General features: G+C 40.3%; 1 protein-coding gene and 1 long non-coding RNA gene across 11 annotated transcripts in view; one reads left to right on the top strand and one right to left on the bottom strand.

The window, feature by feature from the left end:
- Window positions 1–22,899, bottom strand: part of LOC132143723 (uncharacterized) — a 303,135-nt gene that overhangs the window by 119,790 nt on the left and 160,446 nt on the right. The gene's annotated exons all lie outside the window — the stretch shown is intronic.
- rims1b (regulating synaptic membrane exocytosis 1b) overlaps window positions 15,936–22,899 on the top strand; it is an 89,710-nt gene continuing 82,746 nt past the window's right edge. For 3 of the 10 annotated variants that reach the window (XM_059554177.1, XM_059554180.1, XM_059554181.1), the window contains exon 1: window positions 15,937–16,576. In XM_059554177.1, the coding sequence (XP_059410160.1) occupies window positions 16,410–16,576 (167 nt within the window). In that variant the 5' untranslated portion in view covers window positions 15,937–16,409. Of the gene's footprint in view, window positions 16,577–22,899 lie in introns of all 10 variants that reach the window. The other 7 variants (XM_059554176.1, XM_059554174.1, XM_059554179.1 and 4 more) reach the window with 4 other exon arrangements.

Below are 22,899 nucleotides of genomic sequence, written 5' to 3'. Positions count from 1 at the left end.
GCAGTTCATCATTGAATTCATCTCTGTTCAGTTTAAATAGTGTCTGTGCATTAATTTGCAATCAAGTCAACGATATCGCTATAAATGAAGTGACCCCAACTAAGCAAGCCAGAGGCGACAGCGGCAAGGAACCAAAACTCCATCGGTGACAGAATGGAGAAAAAACCTTGGGAGAAACCAGGCTCAGTTGGGGACCAGTTCTCCTCTGACCAGACGAAACCAGCAGTTCAGTTCCAGGCTGAAGCAAAGTCAGATTGTGCAGAAGAATCAACTGTTTCATGTGGTCTTGTCCTGGTGGTCGTCTGAGACAAGGTTTTTAAAGGGGATCTGTATCTGGAGCTCTAGTTGTCCTGGTCTCTGCTCTCTTTCAGGGATGTAGAGGTCCTTTCTAGGTGCTGATCCACCATCTGGTCTGGACACGTACTGGATCCAGGTGACTGCAGTGACCCTCTGGTCTGGATACAGACTGGATCTGGTGGCTACAGTGACCTCGGAATAAGAGAGAAACAGGCTAATATTAGCGTAGATGGCATTCTTCTAATGAAGTAGCAAGGATATCGGGTGTTATGGGAAGTGTTCCCGGTTCCGGTTTACCTAATTAATGCAGCCTGAAAATCCTTTAACAGATTTGGATATTAGAAGCATATTAGTATGTTATGTGTAAGCCAGGTTAAAGAGAACGGTCTTTAATCTAGATTTAAACTGCAAGTGTGTCTGCCTCCCGAACAATGTTAGGTAGGTTATTGCAGAATTAAGGCGCCAAATAGGAAAAGGATCTGCCACCCGCAGTTGATTTTGATATTCTAGATATTATCAAATTGCTTGAGATTTGAAAACGTAGTGGACATGGAGGATTATAATGTAACAAGAGCTCATTCAAATACTGGGGTGCTAAACCATTCAGGGCTTTATAAGTAATAAGCAATATTTTTAAATCTATACGATGTTTGATAGGGAGCCAGTGCAGTGTTGACAGGACCCGGCTAATATGGTCATACTTCCTGGTTCTAGTAAAAACTCTTACTGCTTCATTTTGGACTACCTGGAGTTTGTTTACCAACCGTGCAGAACAACCACCCAATAAAACATTGAGGTCATAAATGCATGGATTAACATTTCTGCATTTGACATTGAGAGCATTGGCCGTAATTTAGATATATTTTTGAGATGGAAAAATGCAAATGCTTTACAAAGGTTTACAAGGTTTTACAAATGCTAGAAACGTGGCTTTCTAAGGAAAGATTGCTATCAAATAGCACACCTAGGTTCCTAACTGATGACGAAGAATTGACAGAGCAGCCATCAAGTCTTAGACAGTGTTCTAGGTTATTAAATGCAGAGTTTTTAGGTCCTATAATTAACACCTCTGTTTTTTCAGAATTTAGCAGTAAGAAATTACTCGTCATCCAGTTTTTTATATCGACTATGTGTCCCAGTGTCCCAGTCTCCAATGAGCTCGGAAATTGTACAAGATGCTCTGGAAGAAGCACGTCCATCTTCACAGCATCTAGCTCCTGTGCTGTCGGGGGCCATGGTAGCTCCTTTGACTCTTTGAATGCCTTTATAATGTGAGAATGGAGGGTGGATGCTGCTTCTTGAAGTTGGTCAGCTGTTCCATGTTTGTATGCACATCCAACTGCTTCATCTACAGTAATGCTAGAGCTGTATACGAGGTTCGACTTAATACACCGATGTTGTTGCACCTTGGAGAATGTGAGTTCATGAGAGATATCTTTGTATCCTTTTAACTGTCTTGCCAATTTCTCACTGTGGTATTCAGGATTAGTTAAACCTTGATTTTCCAATGTCTTCATGTACAAGTTGCACATGGATCTTAGCTGGGACAACCTCTTTGCTCAGTCACATTCCTAAGAATGTAATCCTTTACCACACAATATGACTTGTTATGTGCTGCTATCTTCTGGGCCTGCAGGCTGTCAACGTTGTCTGTTGCCTTTTCTACTCTCTCCCTTCCACGCTCATGGGTTTGGTACTCTGTGTTAAAGTTGTTTCTGCATGATGGATAATACTCATTGCAAAAGGGCCTTGCCATGCACCTTGCGATAAAGAGCCTCTTTCTTTAATTCCTGTGCCCTAGGTTCAATCACTTTCCAGTTCCTTGTGGAAAACGCAGTAAATGCACTGATTGGGAAACAAGAAGGAATACCTTCTTGGAGCTCCTTCAGATTGAACTGACAGTGATTTTACATGGCGCAGAGTCCCTTTTCAATGATAATGATTCACCAGATGTAGAAGCCTTTGACACTTGTAAACGATCTATTTTCCCTGTAAACCTTTTATAGCAGTATTGGTGATAGCCAATTGAATCCAAACACAAGTCCTCTAATTTCAATGGAATCTATTCACAAATATCCCTCATGTGGTATGGTGAACTAACGTCTTCACAGAGTCTCATATCTCGTATACTGTGTAGATATGATAACTTTTCGCTTACCCCCCCATGTGTTGAGTGTGGTAAAATTACCATACACAGAAAGAGTTGAGACATGTAAAATACATGTTAGGGAACGAATCCTCTTTGGAGGCACTTCAGCTGTGTTACAATGTTTAATTTTCCCCATGGTAAGCATGTATGAAAAAAAAACCTTTAGCTAGTAGCTACCAACTAAGCTACCAACACTGCTAGTCAAGAATACACATTTGATTTCTGAAAAGCCTGTGATTACAGTAAAAACTCACTTTAATTTATGACTACAAAGGTGTATCTTAATTATAGTTTCAAATACTTACTGAAATTTTTCCAAAAGAGAGAGCAGTGGGAGATGGCGATCTGCAGGTACGAACTGACAGCCACCAACTGTCAACTGCAAAGCCCCAAAATTCAAAAACTTGCAGTTTATGCCCAGTCAACTTTTTGGACCTTTTTGGATTTTTTTTCTGTATTTTCTATTTTTTTTTATTTGTTAAGTTAATTTGCTTTGTTTTGTTTACTTCAAAAGTAAAACTATTTTAAATATCTTCAGGTTCAGGATAGGTGAAGTAAACGGTTAAAATAAACAACATTTCAGGCTGCTAAGTATAATAAAAATGCTGTCAAATTAACTTGTTTTGCTCTTTTTGACCACAGGTGGTCAAGATGTTGTAAAACATGACAAATAACAATTTGTTTGTGTCACGAACGGGAACACAGGAGACGGAAGATCCAAGTGCAGTGTGGTTTTATTAAGGGTAATCCAAATCAGGGTCAAAAACAAGCCGGGGTCGTAACCAACAATATCCAAACAGAAACAAATAAACAAACAAACAAACAAACAGGAACAAGAACAGGAACTCAAGGACTAGGAAACACGAGGAAACTAGGTGACGGAAAGTAAGGACTCCATGACGACAATTGGAAACTGACCGGATTATATGGGTAGGATAATGACTATGAAAGTGAAGACACCTGAGTGCAATTAACAGGTGTGCAATTACCGTGATGAAGGGACAAGGCTTTGTGGGAATTGTAGTGCCTGTGGTGAGGTGCCTATGGGGAAGTGAGACCACTAGTGGAGACTCAGGGAAACAGAGACCAGACAGCGTGACATTACCCCCTCCTCCATGGAGCAGCTACCAGATGCTCCACCCGAAACCAAGAAGAGACCAAGGAACACAGAGACCAGGAGGGAGGTGGAGCGGCGGAGGACCAGGGGGAGGGACGGAGGGCCAGGTAAAAATGGGGAAACAGAGACAAGAAGTGCAAAACAAAAACAGGGTGCCCAGGAGGGAGGTGGACCGGCGGAGGATCAGGGGGAGGGACGGAGGGCCAGGTCCATAGAGGGAAACAGAGAGAAAAGGGCAAAAAACAAAACATAACAAAACAACAAAACACAAGTCCAGCAAGGACAGAAAGTTCAGTGGCCCAGGGCCAAACCGACAGGGCAGTAGTCCAGGGTGGAGCAAGGTGGAACTGGAACTTGAGTCAGAAACCCACCAGGGCGGCGCAGAAGACCACCACGTCTGTGCGGTCAAAGCAGAAGCCCACCAGGGCAGTACAGAAGACCACCGCAACCGTGCGGTCGAGACAGAAGCCCACCAGGGCAGCGCAGAAGACCACCACAGCCATGCGGTCGAGACAGGAGCCAACCAGGGCGGCGCAGAAGACCACCACAACCGTACAGTAGAGACAGGAGCCCCCCAGGGCGGCACCGAGGACCACCACAGTGGGATCGATGATACATGAGAGCAAGTCTGGATAGGCAAGTCTGAAACAGAGAACATGAACAAGTTAAGGGTGGCCTCCGTGGCCACGACAGGATCAGTCGAGCGCTCAGAGAGTTTGGCTGAGACGTGGAGAGGCTCTGGTAGTTCAGCAGAGACGTGGAGAAGCTCTGGTAGTTCCGCAGAGTTTAGACTGGATTCAGGAAAATCAATGGTGTCTTGACTCTGCTCATGAAGATCATTGGTGACTTGACTCTGCTCATGGAGATCAATGGTGACTTGCCTTTGCCCATGAAGATAGTCGGTGACTTGACCTTGCCCATGAAGAACACTGGTGACTTGACTTTGCCCATGAAGATCATTGGTGACTTGACTTTGCCCATGAAGATCAATGGTGACTTGCCTTTGCCCATGAAGATAGTCGGTGACTTGACCTTGCCCATGAAGAACACTGGTGACTTGACTTTGCCCATGAAGATCATTGGAGACTTGACTTTGCCCATGAAGATCATTGGTGACTTGACTTTGCCCATGAAGATCATTGGTGACTTGACCTTGTCCATGAAGATCACTGGCGACTTGCTTTTGCACATGCAGATCAATGGTGACTTGAATCTGTCCATGAAGAACCCCGGTGACTTGAATCTGTCCATGAAGAACACCAGTGACTTGACTCTGTCCTTGAAGATCACCAGTGACTTGACTTGACTCCTGAGGTCTTACTGTGGTAGTGCTTAACTCATGAGTGTCAACGGTGACTTGACCTGACTCTGGAGTGTCAACGGTGACTTGACCTGACTCTGGAGTGTCAACGGGGACTTGACCTGACTCTGGAGTGTCAACAGGGACTTGACCTGACTCTGGAGTGTCAGCGGTGAATTGACCTGACTCTGGAGTGTCAACGGTGACTTGACCTGACTCTGGAGGGTCAACGGGGACTTGACCTGACTCTGGAGTGTCAACGGGGACTTGACCTGACCCTGGAGGGTCAACGGTGACTTGACCTGACTCTGGAGGGTCAACGGTGACTTGACCTGACTCTGGAGGGTCAACGGTGACTTGACCTGACCCTGGAGTGTCAACGGTGACTTGACCTGACTCTGGAGGGTCAACGGTGACTTGACCTGACTCTGGAGGGTCAACGGGAACCTGACTCGACTCTGGAGGGTCAAAGGGAACCTGACTCGACTCTGGAGGGTCAATGGGAACCTGACTCGACACTGGAGGGTAAACAGGAACCGTTTGACGGAGAGTGGTTAGGTTAGAAAGTCTCCCCATCCGATCCTCTATGGTGGCTGGGGAACTTATACGAAATCCCACACCGCTGGATCTTAGCATGATGGAGTCCTTCTGTCACGAACGGGAACACAGGAGACGGAAGATCCAAGTGCAGTGTGGTTTTATTAAGGGTAATCCAAATCAGGGTCAAAAACAAGCCGGGGTCGTAACCAACAATATCCAAACAGAAACAAACAAACAAACAGGAACAAGAACAGGAACTCAAGGACTAGGAAACGCGAGGAAACTAGGTGACGAAAAGTAAGGACTCCATGACGACAATTGGAAACAGACCGGATTATATGGGCAGGATAATGACTATGAAAGTGAAGACACCTGAGTGTAATTAACAGGTGTGCAATTACCGTGATGAAGGGACAAGGCTTTGTGGGAATTGTAGTGCCTGCGGTGAGGTGCCTATGGGGAAGTGAGACCACTAGTGGACACCCAGGGAAACAGAGACCAGACAGCTTGACAGTTTGTCCATTTGTCTCTGTGAGATGTTTACATCAAAAGTTATGCCATCATATTTAGATTTTTCGGGTTCAGTGCAAAGGGTTAAAAATAAAGCATTTCTGACATTATTTCAGCTTGGTACCAAATTTAATCTTAAAATAGACACTTGAATGATAAAGAAATAACAGGTTGTGGAAAATAAATCACCCTATGCGCTTGAGAAAACAAAAAAATAGTTAATCCTCTACACATTTTTGTCCATATCTTGCAATTTTTGTCTAGAAATAAGGTCAATATGTTGTCAAATATCAAAAATAACCATTCCAATAAATTCCTGGGGCCAGAATTGTATGGGAAAATGTGTTCATTTGTGTCTGTATGTTGTTTACTTCTAATGTTATGCCACTTTCTATATCATTTTTTGATTTTTCGGGTTCCGGTCGGGTGCAGCAAAGGGTTAAAAAGAACCCTTTGGGACATTATTTCAGCTTGGTACCTGGCAGATTATGAAAATAGACACTTTAAGGATTTTAAAAAATCAAGTGGCACAAAAAAAGCCGGGGGGTGCGCGTGGACCCCTATTTCCATCTAGACTAATAGGAATGTTGTCCCATTCTTGTCTAATACTTCTAGTTGCTCAACTGTCTTAGGTCTTCTTTGTCGCATCTTCCTCTTTATGATGCACCAAATGTTTTCTATGGGTGAAAGATCTGGACTGCAGGCTGGCCATTTCAGTACCCGGATCCTTCTTCTACACAGCCATGATGTTGTAATTGATGCAGTATGTGGTCTGGAATTGTCATGTTGGAAAATGCAAGGTCTTCCCTGAAAGAGATGACGTCTGGATGGGAGCGTATGTTGTTCTAGAACTTTGATATACCTTTCAGCATTGATGGTGCCTTTCCAGATGTGTAAGCTGCCCATGCCACATGCACTCATGCAACCCCATACCATCAGAGATGCAGAATTCTGAACTGATAGCTGATAACAACTTGGGTTGTCCTTGTCCTCTTTAGTCCGGATGACATGGCGTCCCAGTTTTCAAATTTTGATTCGTCTGACCACAGAACAGTTTTCCACTTTGCCACAGTCCATTTTAAATGAGTCTTGGCCCAGAGAAAACGCCTGAGCTTCTGGATCATGTTTAGATATGGCTTCTTTTTTGACCTATAGAGTTTTAGCCGGCAACGGCAAATGGCATGGTGGATTGTTTTCACCGACAATGTTTTCTGGAAGTATTCCTGAGCCCATGTTGTGATTTCCATTACAGTATCATACCTGTATGTGATCCAGTGCCGTCTAAGGGCCCGAAGATCACAGGCATCCAGTATGGTTTTCCGGCCGTGACCCTTACGCACAGAGATTGTTCCAGATTTTCTGAATCTTTGGATGATATTATGCACTGTAGATGATGATAACTTCAAACTTTTTGCAATTGTTCTCTGAGAAACTCCTTTCTGATATTGCTCCACTATTTTTCACCGCAGCATTGGGGGAATTGTTGATCATCTGCCCACCTTCACTTCTGAGAGACACTGCCAGTCTGAGAGGCTCTTTTTCTACCCAATCATGTTGCCAATTGACCTAATAAGTTGCAAATTGGTCCTCCAGCTGTTCCTTATATATACATTTAACTTTTCCGGCCTCTTATTGCCCCAACTTTTTTGGAATGTGTAGCTCTCATGAAATCCAAAATGAGCCAATATTTGGCATGACATTTCAAAATGTCTCATTTTCAACATTTGATATGTTATCTATATTATATTGTGAATAAAATATAAGTTTATGAGATTTGTAAATTATTCCATTCCTTTTTTTACTTAGTTTGTTCAGTGTCCCAACTTTTTTGGAATTGGGTTTGTACACAACAATGGCATATAAGGTACTGTTGTTGCTGCTCAAGAATTTGCTAACACTTCTTCATGCAAAGTGTGGATTTACCTCATTAATATTAAAACCAACAGCAGAAAGGCACATATACATCATATAATCGTCACTTCCAGGTAAAACCCAGCTAAGTTCTGCATCACGTTAGAGGATTAGATGTTTGTTCAGAGAATTTGGCTGCAGATTGTATTATAAATGAAGCACAGTGTAATGAAGAGTATGCAAAGAAACTTGTTGAAAGGTGAAGCAAGCATCTATGGTTCTGAATCTGAGAGCAGCTACATCACAAACCAATCTTAAGTTTCATAAATTTTGCGTTAAAAAAATAATAATAATAATTTACTGAACCCATTTAATCCCACTCGTCACAATACTGACCATAAAAAAGTTTTTCATTTATAAAGCTCTAAAACCTTACCGACTAATGTTTTAGTGCACTTCCTGCAAATATGGAAAAAATAAAGGATCTCTGGGCTTCTTCGGGTCAAAAAAGACCGAAACCATGTACGTTTTAAATTTTTAAATTTTTTTGCTTCATCGGAGGGGGATGAAACTTGGTGACTTTTGTTGTATTACCTATGTGAACACACAAAAAAATCAAGGAGATGATTCTGATATGTTAAAGGGTCGTAAAAAAAAATTGCACACTTAGCTTCCTACGGGTCAAAAATGACCCACATAGGAAATGAATGGGAAATACAAGAAAATCCGAAAACTCAGAGAAACTTTGGTGGTACAAACTACAGATCAGCCACTGTGCAGAAAAAAAGTGTACAGCAATGAAGGGGTGACACTCTAAAACATCAAGAGTGCAAATAAGACACCCTCCCCCCCACACACACACACCCACACACACAAACACACACACACACAGAGAAATTAACTGGTAAGACTGAAACAGCAAATTTTGCTATATTTTACTATATAATCATAATAACTCCAAAACTATAGCAAGGAGAGTCAAAAGGTAGGTATCGTTTGAAAGAACTCTTTTTAAATTTTTCAAAAATATAAATTAGATTACATTTAGACATTGTCCTGCAGAGAAATTGCGGATAAAAGACAAAATATATATATAATTTGTATTATGATTTTGCATATCTTTCTTATTTGTCATGGAATAACTCAGGAAGGAAATAAGGTAGGAGGAAAATTCTTTTTTAGTGAAGTCCCCCTACATGTTAGCTGCATCTGGATAAAAAATAATAATAATTTGGATAAAGGAATCAAAAGTTACAGCATTTGGAACAGAGATAGCCTTTTTGTACAGTCTTTGACGCCCCCTCATGGGCAATTGTTTCTCCATGAAGAATATCTAGTCATAAAAGCAATAGATTATGTTAATTTTAGGCTCATTGTAATTGTAATAATATGCTGTAAAAAATGAAGTGCCATTTTCAATGATCTGTGAATGTTTCATGAGCTGTATGATGTTTTTGACACATTGCAGTACATTATTTTATAGATTATGAAAAAAAAAGAAATTGTATTTATCACCAAATAACTCAGCAATACTTAAGATTTTTTCAAAGTGGATACATTCACTGTAAAGGTCATACCCTAAGCTTTCAAATGACATCAACTTTGTGTTAATCAAGGCAATATTTTTGAAAAATATGGTAATGAATATTTTCGCAGCTAGGTGGCGCCTGCTGGCGGTACACTCGGTTTTAGAGGGATTACTCAGCACTCGTTAAGAGTTAATAAATGTGATTAGATGCATTAAAAAGCTGAGATCCTAAGCTTTAAAATGATATATAGATTGTGTTGTTCCATTCAGTGGTTGCTTAGTAATTCGATTTTTTTTCTTTCCAAATGGGAATAAACAAAATAAATAAAAAAAAGCTATGGCAGCCTATAGGCGGTTACAGGACATTACACACATTTATTATATTTTAAAGCCACTGGATGGCGCTCTTCTCACTTGAATTTTTTTTTATTTTAGGCCTGCACTCTATTTTGATGTGCAATGGTGCATTTATTGAAAAAAAATTAAAATTAAAATAAAATAAAAATATATATATTAATTCTAATGGAAAAAATTGCTCATAAAAAATATATAATTAATGCAAAGTATCATAAAAATCTTTAAAAATTCTAAATAATATACAAAAAATATTATTGAACAAAAATATATTTGATTGGTTTTCCTGGGAAAAAAAAAGTTACATTTTTAAGGCTTCGGTCTTTTTTGACCCGGAGGAAGCTAAGTGTAACCCATTTACGAAGAAGCCCAGAGGGTTAAATATGTGCAGTTTCACATGATTAGTCCAAATTGTCACATGACCAGAGCAGTTTACTTCCTGTTTGGACCTTGAGAAGATGATGGCTGGATCAAAGCTCCAAAACTAAAGGGTAGTTCTGTCAGGATTTGGCAAAGGAGAACCCAGATGCAGAATGAACGGGGAGAACAAAGTTTATTAACAAGAATGAGAACAAACAGATGAGGCAGGAAGACAGTCCACACAATAGGGCTGGGTACATGACAGGAGAACAGGCTGTTCGGGGACAGGGGTAGCTCCGACTCTGTGGCAAAAGGAGACTTGGTAGCAACTCAAGGAACCACAGGCTTGATTCTGGGGATAGTAACTCTTGAAGCACCGATATGTCCATCAGGTCAGAAGAATCAGCGACAAGGAAGGACTCAGGAAGCAGGGCAGGAACAACACAGACACACACAAAGACAAGACAACATGAGAGACAAGAGATAGACACAGATCAAAAGACTGGCAAGCAGAAGGCACACACAAAACAAACCAGCAAAGAACAGAGGGAAATGAGCACAATATAAAGGGAACAGAGCACTCGGATCAGGTGAACACAACTGTACAAACAAGGACTAAACAAGGGGATGTGGTGATTGAAAACGAGGAGGCAGGACGAGAGGAGCACATGGCCAACACAAGCAAAGACACAGCTATGTGCTCAGGCACAAAATAAACAAAGAAACAATAAACAAAGACAGGACAGACAATACTGTCAGGGCAGGATCCTGACAACTTAAGTGTCTTAACAAAGGTTTTTGGTACACATGATCTTTAGGGTGTATAGTATTCATGTATGCAAACACATATATTTAGTCTTGTTGAGTGTGGTCATCAAACAGTTGGGCTAAGATTTCTAACAATTTTTATGACTGCAGAAATATGTTATTTCAACATAATATATATGTTATTACCAGTGTTGGGAAGGTTACTTTGGAAATGTAATAGGTTACAGATTACAAGTTACCCTATTTAAAATGTAATAGTAGTGTAACTTTTTTAATTACTTTAATAAAGTAATGTAACTAATTACTTTTGAGTACATTTTGATTACTTTTATAAATTTCTAATGAATGTTAATTTGCAACTGTTAATCATCTTCAACCATTTTACACCATGCAGGTTTAACCTTACAGTAGTGCTCAATACTGTCAGACTTTCACCATCCTTCATCACTTAAATTAAGATGATCACATTTGAACACATCCACCACACAATCAGACTTTAGTAGTGCCTTTTACTTAGAGATTGATCTGAAGTTCAAAGCAGATTTAAAATCAAAAGAACTAGTTTATAGATACTGTTTTTAAACCAAATCTTTGCATAACTACAGGCATCTAACTGCATCTAACAATGGTTTGGGGAAAAATAGTTAATAAAAAGATAAAAGCATATACATCAACTCAAGTACGGTTATCTAATAAGCATGTGTCCTATTTTGTGTACTAAACTCCTGAAACATTGGTGTCTTTTTGAAACACTGCTGTCTCTTTGTATATGATATGATGATAGTTTCTCAAAACAAGTAAAAAATGCTCATGAAGTGACTTTTCTAGAGATTAATTTCCATGAGGGGCGGACTGGGAAAAAAATAGGCTGGGAAATCTCCCACTCATACACCCACAACCCATTCTGAAACATGGACAACCCTATTATTATTTTTTTGGACCTGACATGAAAAAATGTGAATCCTTAGGTCGGGGACATGCAACGTAATTAAGAGTTCTCTCCTGAACTGCACCTTCACTTCCATTATCCATCCATCTCTCTCATGACTTTAATACTGAAGGTTTTTATTTGACTTTTACCATGTTTTGTAAGTGCAATTTTGTTTTTTTGGCAAATGAATTACCACTTGTATTTATTTTTACTACAAATTCCATAGTTAAACCACGGTTAGTGCCATACCATAGGCTACATTAATTTTCCTAAGGGTTGTGTTTTTGTATCCACTAGCTCCCCCTAAACCTATGATAAAATATGATGATTTGTCTGCTAACTTACTACTGTAACATTACAAAAGATAATAATGACGTCGTTTATACAGTATTTTGAGTGATTGCGAGCAATGTGCTGCTGCTGCTTGACTAAGTAAACAAAGACAAAACTACATTAGCATCTTTACAGATGAAACTGACCTGCACCTGAAACCCTGAACAGAAGTGTCGCTTCTCTGCTCCAGCTGTGCGCTTACACAGTTCACTCCGGTCTCTCTCTCTCGCATTGATTACTCGGAGTCTGATCCAAACCGTTCGGCGGTGGCGCGGAGAGCGCGCGAGCCCAACCATTGCCAGTCACGACTAACCGATTCATGATTTATTAGAGATTTAATTATCGAATGGCGGATTCGGAAATAATCGCTTTAGTATATTCGGCCTGCAATTATACAATAACAATATTAAAGTAGAAGGCCAAATCGTCTGCCAGGCCACCGGGAATAGTCCCGGTTCTCCCGATGTCCAGTCAGCGCCTGATTTCCACAGACACGCAGAACGTGCAGAATTCATATTCAGTCTTTTTGCGGATTACTATTCACAGACATCAGTCCATATCGGGTTTTGATTCAAGTGTACTGACCTACTTTTGATTTATTCGTCCAAAATGTGGCATATTGCGTCCGCGTTATAGGCTGAATTTCATTTTTATGACTGGATTCTACGAATGTGTTTTCCGCGTCTCGGTGATTATGGGTCATATGTCTTAGTGCAATTTGGGAAAGAAATAAGCTGTATGTGGATGTGTGTAAATATTCAAATGTAATCCTCTTTGTAATCGTTACAATTTTCATAAGTAACTGTAATTTAATTACTCATTTTTTCTTAGTAACTGTAACTGATTACTGTTACATTTATTTTGTAATTAAATTACGTAACGCCGTTACATGTAACTAGTTACTCCCCAACACTGGTTATTACACACATTATCCCACCGGTTACAATTGTGACCGAACATAAAACACAATTTTCCAAAAAAACACTTCCAAAAAATATATAAAATGAATAAAAATAAATCAAAAGATAATGATTGATTATTTCAAAGGGTTACTAATAACACATTATGTATGAGGGCCATCATTATATTGTCAGGGATTGAAGACAGGAAGCAAAATGCAAGTAACTGTTTATTGACAGAAATGAATGAGAAAGGCTTCAGCTGATGGCGGGTGGCGCAGGGACCTCGATGACAGCACAGGACACGTGAGATGGTGAGGATGATGAAAGGTCCAGGTGATGACGAAGTAATCCACAGTGAAACACGGAACCAGAACAGACCCACAAGAATGAACGCTGAATGGGAGGAAGAAAGACATGCAGCACCGAGGACCTCAAACAACGATCTGACAAACAAGAGGCGAAAGACAGGGCATTAAGTAGGCTATTGGAATTAGATGCAGCTGCCGTTGATCACTAATGATCAGCGGTAACGCCCACATCAAACTATCAGCATGACGTAAACATGAGGCAAGCAGGAAACAATGCATTCATGAACCGTGACATATATATGATTTTCATGTCTGGGAAAAATTTGGGATTAAACAGGGCGCAGTACTGATATTGGCCAATCATGGCTGTTTACTGACTTTTTTGTGTGGAGGCTTTATTAGCATTATAAATTTACCTCATGGAACATATTCATATAATAAAAAGGTAAATCCTAGAAAAATAATTTGCCATTATAATAACAATTAAATAACAAACACTGGATAAAAAATGTAAAAAACAAAACAAAAAAAAAACTACCCAACCTGTCCTCCAACCGCTTGTATAGGTCGTTTGTCCAAATCCCAGAAATACTACCCATCGTATACTACAATTGCGCCCGTATCGGCAAAAGGTTGTTTTCATATTAATGTTTTGTACTTTTATATTTGCACTCTGATTTGCGTTTCATGTAGCTCAGTTGGTAGATTATTGCGTTATACCTTGATATGTAATCATGCTATCATGGGTTCGACCCAAGGGAACGGATGTGCACGAAAATGTATATGCTCAATAAATCATAATTTAGCATGATTTCTGTGAGGGTTAGGTTTAGGGTTGGGGTTAGGTGTGGTCATTCGAACGAATAAACCGCCTAGTAAAATATGTAGGAAATACTGTGAGATCGGTGTAAAAAGCCCACACGTTGCATTTAAATAAACATGCGTTTTGATTGGTAATGACGTTATACGTCATTTCATGACAACAGACGCAACGCGATACTGTCATTATCTTTTACGCCCGCTAGAGGGCGCTTAACTTTAAAACCTAAATATAGGTCGTAATCATAGACTGTATAAAAACGTGGACGTAGTGTCCGTGACGTCACCCGTAGACTCCTGAAGAGAGTTTTTGAAGCCTAAAGTGTGCAGAGCGAGCCGTCGCCATCTTGGCATCTTGGGCAAAAGGGCGGGAGCTGGTTGCTGAAGCCACGCCCACCTAGCGCGACGGCTGTGACAGCAGTGGCAATTCACCTGTCACTCAAGTGACCACGCCCTTAATTATGCAGAACTTTAAGGCTTAATATAATTTAAACGGATGAGTTATAAAAAAATTCACCCCCCTTACAGTTGTCATGAAGGGCAAAATTAGCTATATAGACCATAATCATTTTTTGCACCAGGCTGAAAACATGTTTTTTTCTGCTGTAAAGTTGGCCATTTTAACGTGGGGCTCAAGCGGCCAGTCGATGAATTGCAGTTTTAGTCACTTCCTTATTGGCTTCACTAGAGAGAGCGGGAGGTTGCTGCTCGGTCGTAATAAGGTGCTTGCACAAACGACCTATGGTCGTTTTTTGTTGGAGGACAGGCTCAAACTACCTGAACTTGGCAGGTGGCGCAAGTTAATTTACCACCCTGAAATGTCCATATGTGTGCGCTATTTTTAAAGTCCTATTTTTAAAAACTTTTTTTCTTTCATGACGGTTCTCAAATATCATTCTCCATTCTGTATATGAAAACCGCTGCATTATGTGCAGTTACCGCACCATATGAAAATCAGTGACGTGTCATCTGTGATGTCAAACCTCGCCCAAAGCTCTGACGTGCTGAATAGGGATTTGAAGAACAATCCAGATGTTTGGAGCTTGACAGATGTGGTAACTATGAACCGTCTCTTTTGTATGATAAAGGGCTATAAAGATTCTACAAAGATTTGTCTTTTCATTGTCCATGGAAAAAAGTCACGACATCTTTAAATAGGTTATTTATACAATTCAGATTGTTTCAAAGCAGCTTTAGAATGAAAAACAGGAAAATACAGTTTCAGTGATGCAAAAAGAAGTAAAAAAGATAAAAGTAAACAGTCATACTAATAAAAAAACAACAACAACAACTTAATTGCAAGCTAACACTTTTTTTTAGTGTAGTGAAATTCTGCGTCACGTGTCGCTGTCCAGGGTTCTGAAAACAACTGCAGTTTTCACTTACGTTACATGTAAATCATCTCCATTTTACGAAATACATAATATAAACTGTATTATTATTGGATTTTCTTTTTATTCTAAAAACCTGGTTTCATCTCGACTACGCATTCAATTTTACAGTTACTTAGACTATCTGGGCTCAAGTAGCCTTCTTAAAAAAAAAAGATGTCTAGAGATGATTTATGCCATGCACACATGTGACTTTCGCGGATAATTTAATTACAGACATTCCTCAGTCAGACAAAACAGACGAATTGATTGTATTTAAGAGGTGCGCGGGAGCGATTCTAAAAATAGCCTGACGAGAGCGCGCACTGAATTAGTACCAGATAGGCTACTCCTAAAAATACAGAGACGCGAGCAAGGTGTGCGCGTTCGAGCACACACATATGACTCTGATACAGATGCTTTTTTGCCCATTTCACATATGAGTAAGCATGCGGTCGGTGGGTGAGAGTGGTACACGCGCTCGCGGATCTGCATTTCCATTGACTCTTCTTTTTTAATCTGAGAGCGACGAAAGAGAGAGAGAGAGAGAGAGAGCGAGAGAGAAAGAGAGAGAGAGAGAGAGAGAGAGAGAGAGAGATCAGTGGGAAAGAGACGGACTCCGCCTTTGTCGTCGCCCAATACCGAGCCCCCGGTTCAGTGAAGGGGGAAATCACAGATCTGCTAGCTAATGCCGGAGTCCCTCTGTTTGCGTCGTCTCCGGGCGTAGAGATGATGGGCTTCCCGTAACTGGAGGTGGAGGGGAGAGGCGGGGGGTGGGGTAGCGAGAAAACAGGAGGGGTGGGTTGAAAAAAAAAACACGAAGAGAAACAAAAGCACAGTTGTGGGTTCCTGAAACCATGCGAGATTTGCACTATTCTCAAAGACCATTGCTCTATCCGTGGACCATGTCGTGAGGTGTGGCTCCAGCGCTCGGGATACTGCCAATAGATACGCCTGGGAGCGGGGCAAAAGATGTCCGCCTCGGTAGGGGCCCAAAGCGGCCCTCGCCCACCCACCGTGCCGGCTCCCATGCCCGATATGCCGGACCTGAGTCACCTCACGGAGGAGGAAAGGAAAGTCATCATGGCAGTGATGGTTCGGCAAAGGGAGGAAGAAGAGAAGGAACAAGCCATGCTAAAGTAAGGACTGGACGATTTCCTTTGTGCATCCACAGACGTTTTCGACACTTTCTCTTTCCCCTGAGTCATGACCTTTCACTACCCATAACGTGTGATTAATGACTCCCTAAAATCGTAGTGCTTTTGCAGTTTAAGAACGCGCGCGTCTTCAAGTGTCATTTGCTGGATAAAGCGTCAGGTTGCAGTGGCCACTACTGCATAGAAATCAGGAGTCTATGTAACAGATGAGCTTTGTATAGCTTGGTTTTAACAGCAGCGTGTAAATAGAAATTAGCTAGATTTGAGGTCAGGCGAGTTACAGGTGCACCATGGAAAGCAGACGGGGAGATGGGGCGTGACAGAGCGCGAGGATGAATCATACTTCGCAACTGCGTGTCACACCCCACTCCACCCGATGCACCTCCGGGAGCAACACAAGGTGCTCTTCACCCTTAAGCAAGAGCCCTAACTCTCTTTCATGAGGTGAAACACAGAGTAAATGATAACTTGGCGAAGGGCTATTGTATTAGGCTTGCGCGCTGGTGTGTGAAGAAAGAAAACACGCATAGTTTGAACAACAGGGAAGCCAAAACGTATGTTTTATGTCCGTGGACAATATAAGAGTTCAACAATCTGGAAAAGAAATAGTCTACAGTCTTTCGCCGCTTTACAACTGGGGTGTGGTTCATGACTGGCTCGCGATTGTTTCGCGTGGCTCAGCCGATCCATGTGAGGACGACTACCAACTAAAAATGTGTATTTTAAAGATATAACTAAAAGTTGCGACTGTAGCCACTATCGTGTGTTTTGAGATCTAAAATACTATTTCTTCTCATGTGACAAGCACTCTTTCCCTCTCGTCGGCATGAATTATTTAAAGAAGGACCTGATGTCGAGCGCTAGTGATGGCTCTTGCGTTTCGTGTATTCCATGGTATTCCCTCACAGTTACTCTTCTGACGGAAATGACGTGATAGAAAATTGAGGCAAGGTTATGTAATTTTTTCATATGACGACTAATCTGCAACGGAAATGGTAATCTATAGCTTTGACCATGCGGTGATTAAGTCACAGGCGTCACTACAACACGACTCACCAGCCACATCTAGAAATGTGTGGCAGTGGGGTATTTCAATACTGAACGTGCTGACAGGAGCTGCATGGTTCAAAATGAACCGTTTGTCTCAATATCTGTTTGTCCATATGTTACTCGCTCTAAAGTTCACAGTGTAGTAATGGCAAACCGATGTGAAAAATATGGATACAGATTTACTGTAATCTTAATTAATCCTGCATGCACTCTCAAATGCGGTGTTCTCTTCACTATTAAAGGTAGAGTTCACCCAAAAATTCTGTCATCATTTACTCACTCTCAAGTTGTTCCAAACTATATGAGTTTCTTCTGCTAAACACAAAAGAAGATATTTTGAAGAATATTGATAACCCATCACTTCTATGGAATGGGGGAAATTTCTATGGATGACAGTGGCTAGCAGTAACTCACCAATATTCCTCAAAATATTTTCTCTGTGTTCATCAGAAGAAAGAAACTCATACAGGTTTGTATGATATATATAACTCAAGGATGACACAATGTTCAGTTTTAGGTGAACTATCCTTTTTCGTCAAATTGAAATTCTGATCAAAATATATTAAATATGTATAGAAGTATGTTAAATTAACAGTATGTACTCTAAAGTGCGTTCCCTGTTTTAGGCCTAAATAGTTAGGATTAATATAAACCAAAGTAAATTAAAAATTAAAGTAGTTCATACAGGTGAAAAATCACCCTCAGGGCCATATTGTATTACATTTAAATCTTAGTAGTCACACTGCATTTAAATATATAGTTCTATACTATAAAGTATGGCAAAAGAGTACTATATTCAAATACATAGTATTGAAAAAAAAGCAGTAGAAAAGCACCCAGATTTTGATGTGTGTATTCAATTGACACTTTACTATCCCATGAGGCCATGAAGAGGCCACGTACATCTTCTTTTTCAATGTTTTTCATCAAATGTAGCACCTACTCCGGCAGTACGCAATTTGTGACACAGCGTCACTTATAGATGACACAGAGCACACATATTTTCTAAATTATGCTTAATTTTAACCAGTTAAACCCATTATGCCCATTGATATTTAGTAGAGAAATGTGGCTACTGACTCCAGAGGGACCCCCCGTGTGTGTTTGTGTTATTTTTGTGTAACTGTATGTTTGTCTGCATTAGTATATGATCAAATGCTGGTCTGAGATATTATATTGGTATATTTTTTGATCGGTGACTCGGGTTATCTCAATCTTAGCTGAGAACAGGCCAGCTGGGACAGATAAAATGCTGTAATCAAGCTGCTCAAACTGTTTCAGGCAGCTTTGACAACAGGTCAGAGCTAATCATTGAGAGGTGATGTGGGAATGCAGCACCTGCTCAAGTCACGTAGTATGTGCCATCACATGCTACATGATCACACACATTTGTATATGAATATGCAAAGTTATGATAAAAATGCTGAAAGCTTAAACACAAGCAGAACTAAAATGAAAACCCAGACCTCTACAGACAAACCTCTACTTCCTCCTCAGAGCTCCTTTAGAGATTATGTTCTTGGGATTTCCTCCTTAAAAAAAATGAACCTACTGAATCTAAAAATGTCTTACATTTCGGCACATCGGAAAATGTGCATCTACCAACGTTTTTGGCAAAACTACAAAGAACTATGTTTCCATAAATATTATTGACTGCAGTTTTCAGCTGAAACGAACACTAGTGGCAGTAAAACACAAACAATTCTGATTCTTTTTCTAAGAAATTAAGATTGCAGGGCAGATTACTGATTAATGTAAAATACTTATTTTTGCATGGTTCCTTGCACAATAAAGTGATATGACTGAAAAGAATACTGCATAATTATAAGCATACATTATGATGTTTGCATCACATAACAAGCTCTGGTTGTTTGGCTTTTCTGATGTAGTAAACTTGCTCAGTAGCTCACCTGGTAAAGTGCTGCACTTGTGATATGGAGTGTTTAGGAGTCCCGTGAAACATAAGTCATGATAAAAGGGCTAAAGCTAAAAAGTTGCTTCAGCAAATAAGTTATCTTACATTTGCTTTTGTTAACTGTATCGGTTAGGTTTAGTGTAGGTGGTGGTATGCTATTTTCAGCTCAATAGAAGAGTAACCTTTTAGCGCCAACCAACGACAATTTATTTACAAACTGTCACAATATGTATTATTTCTCCTTTGAACTCCTTGTCCAGAACAGTGTCTTGCTTTAATACTAGCTGAGTTTGTGGGCTCTGCAAAACCAAAATGAAGGGAATAACACCATTCATGTGCTCCATTCAGAGAATCCCAAAAAAGAGGCTTTAGGATTATTCAAAGGTTAGGATCAGATAGGCCCTCAGAGCCAAGATACAATGAAGAATAAATTGCAGCCACACAGACCACAACAGAGGCCATAAGTAGGCCAGATCAACCCAATACAACACAGGCAACAGGTAAAGGAGAAAAACAGGACTTTGTATAAAAGATGATGATGGAGATGAATATGACATGGGCTAATGTACACACAATACACAATTCAATCGGTTGTAAAGAGAAGAGCACATTTTATTCTTGAGCAGTTTGAGCAGTCTGACAATACAAAACCTGCATATTCCAAGTCAATGCTTTTTTAGATTCCACATAAACTGTATGTTTAATTTGCATAATTGTAGCAAAATGTGCTAGCCCTCGTTGTTTCTTTCCACTGTAATAAAGCTGAGAGTATGAGAATGGCAGCCATGTTTCCTTCTAGACTAATGAAACTGGTTCAGTTGTTAAGGACAGCCTCTTGCCAGACTCCCTCAGAACAGTAGCTTGGCTGCGGAAGAAAGTCCTTATAAAAAGATAATGTGTCTTACTAAGATCAGTTTGTTGAAAAGACAAACATCGGATCATCTTTTCTTGTTCCTCTCCTTTTTTCTTAGCATGAGGAAGGTTTCAAGGTTTCAGGGAGAAAAAAAAAACGTGAGCATTAAATTATGAATTGAAGCTTAAAATAGCTCACTTGGAAGTCCTTGCTGAAATATTTAAAAATTGAGCTCATCCTGGGCCTCTGTTGGTGTTCCCTGTCTATTTTAAACCTGTTTATTTTTTTACCTTCCCTCATGAATTGTTAGATTTAATTGTGTGAGTTGGTTCAGAGCATTATGAACCTATTTACTTTGAGATGTGAATAGACTCATCTGTTCTTCTAACACTAAACTTTTGTGACTAAGCACTGTATTGATGGGTTAATAATTACAACCAGGCAGTAGCCATTTCATGTTTGCACAAAAAAGTTAAGAACAGTTGACCTTCTTTGAGACACCAGTTACCAAGTGACTCAGTATAATGTTATTGGCTGTAGTTCATGGTCTTGAAGGTATTAGTATAGGTTTTCATGAGATTCTTGTTAATACTGGGATTATAGAAACAGGGCATCCGCTTACATGATGTGAGTGTGAGTGGAAAAGTGATAGAAAAGTTGCCTTTTTAGCACTCAACAACATGAAAATTTAATAAACAAGCGTTCTGCATGGGTTGCCCGGGAATTCTTGATCTGTGTGTGTGTGACCGACTAGTCAGAAATCCCCAGTTTACCAGAGCAGTGTCGACCACAATGCAAAAAAATGCTTTTCTTACATGGATTTTTTGTCTTGTTTCCAACCAAAATATCTACAAACTGTTAAATCAAGAAGGATTTTCTAGAGAAGTAAAATAATTGTGAGTTTTTGCTTAGAACAAGCAAAATAATCTGCCAATGGGGTCTACAAAATTGATTAAAAATATATATATATTTTGGCTGAAAACAAGACAAGAAATCTAAGCAAGAAAATATTTTTTTGCAGTGCAATCAAATCCGTCATGGCATCACATCATTGCATCATTGAATGCAATGCATATATTGGCATACTTATGGGTCACACACACGCAAAAAAAAAAAAACAAAAAAAAAAAATTATATATATATATATATATATATATATATATATATATATATATATATATATATATATATATATATGCTATAAGAGCACCTTGCTACTGTGTGTAAAAATATTAACAGATAAAAAATATAACCATTTATTGTTGGTGAAAACACTAGTAGCCTAGGACTATTGGACAGTACACATACTATTTAAATAGTTTTTAAATAACTATATACACTATTTGAATAGTTTTCAATTAACTTGTTTGAAAAAATAGAAAATTTTGAAAAGTAAACCGGAAGTCTTGTTAGTGAATATCGAAAAAATTAAGGGAGAGTTAGTGAGAGAGAACAAGAGAGTAGGCATAGGGTCCATTACAAAAAGCACTAAAGGCACTTAGTCTATAAATAAATACAACTTCCCTACAGTAACAGCTTTACTATCAACAAAGTACAGCAAAGTAAAAGATGCTGGGCATTTTTATTTCCCGCGACATGTATGTGTCACACACCTGGACTCATTTTGTGTGTTTTTGTCCCTGTTAATTAAGTCATGCCATCCACCTGTGTTTTCCCAATTATCCTTTGTATAAATGCCTTGTCCTTTCAGTTCTGTTTTGTCGGGTCTACTCGTCTACTCGTCTACGTGTGAACTTGTCTACTTGTCACCTGTTACTTGCCACTTGCCTCTTGCCACCTGTTATTTTGCTACTTACCTTGCCTATGTTTGAGTTAATAAATCCTTGTTTCGTTTATCCCTCGGCTTCGTGTTCCTTCCAGCAGCGTAAGCCGTGACAGAAGACCCGACCTGAAAAAGTTTAAAAAACTGCGTGTTTTCCCTCCGTTTTGTTTTCCGTTTTTTCACAGTCTTTTTCTTTCCGTAGTGTGTCATGGATCCCCTCTATCGCCCCGAATACCTCCTCCTCCTGCTGGAGCAGGAGGGACTGTCTCTCGAGGACCATACGAGACGGTTTCTCTTCCTAGCTAATGCCACCAGCTACCCGGACCACGCGCTTTTTGCTCCCTCGTGGTGGGCAGTGTCGCCGGCTCTCGCACCTGGTCTGACGGGTTGCTCTCTGGCTCTCCGTCATTGGTGGGCTCGGGCTTATGCCTCGTACCGTGGGGAGATTGTAGGCTGGGCTCTGGGTCCAGAGTGGACCTGGCGAGATCCTCCATTGGGCCGACCGTGAGAGGTGACCCATTTCTCACCAGATTCCACTCTATAAAGGCGGCGAAATCCTCCCGAGGACCATCTTCGGGCGACAACGCTCTGCACCTGGAGTTCAGGCTGGCGTGATAAAAGGTGCAGAGCGTTGTCGCCCGAAGATGGTCCTCGGGAGGATTTCGCCGCCTTTATAGAGTGGAATCTGGTGAGAAATGGGTCAC

The sequence above is a fragment of the Carassius carassius genome, chromosome 7 (genome assembly GCF_963082965.1).
Source record: "Carassius carassius chromosome 7, fCarCar2.1, whole genome shotgun sequence".
NCBI classification, from domain to species: domain Eukaryota; kingdom Metazoa; phylum Chordata; class Actinopteri; order Cypriniformes; family Cyprinidae; genus Carassius; species Carassius carassius.
This window is presented reverse-complemented; position numbering and strand designations above follow the sequence as displayed.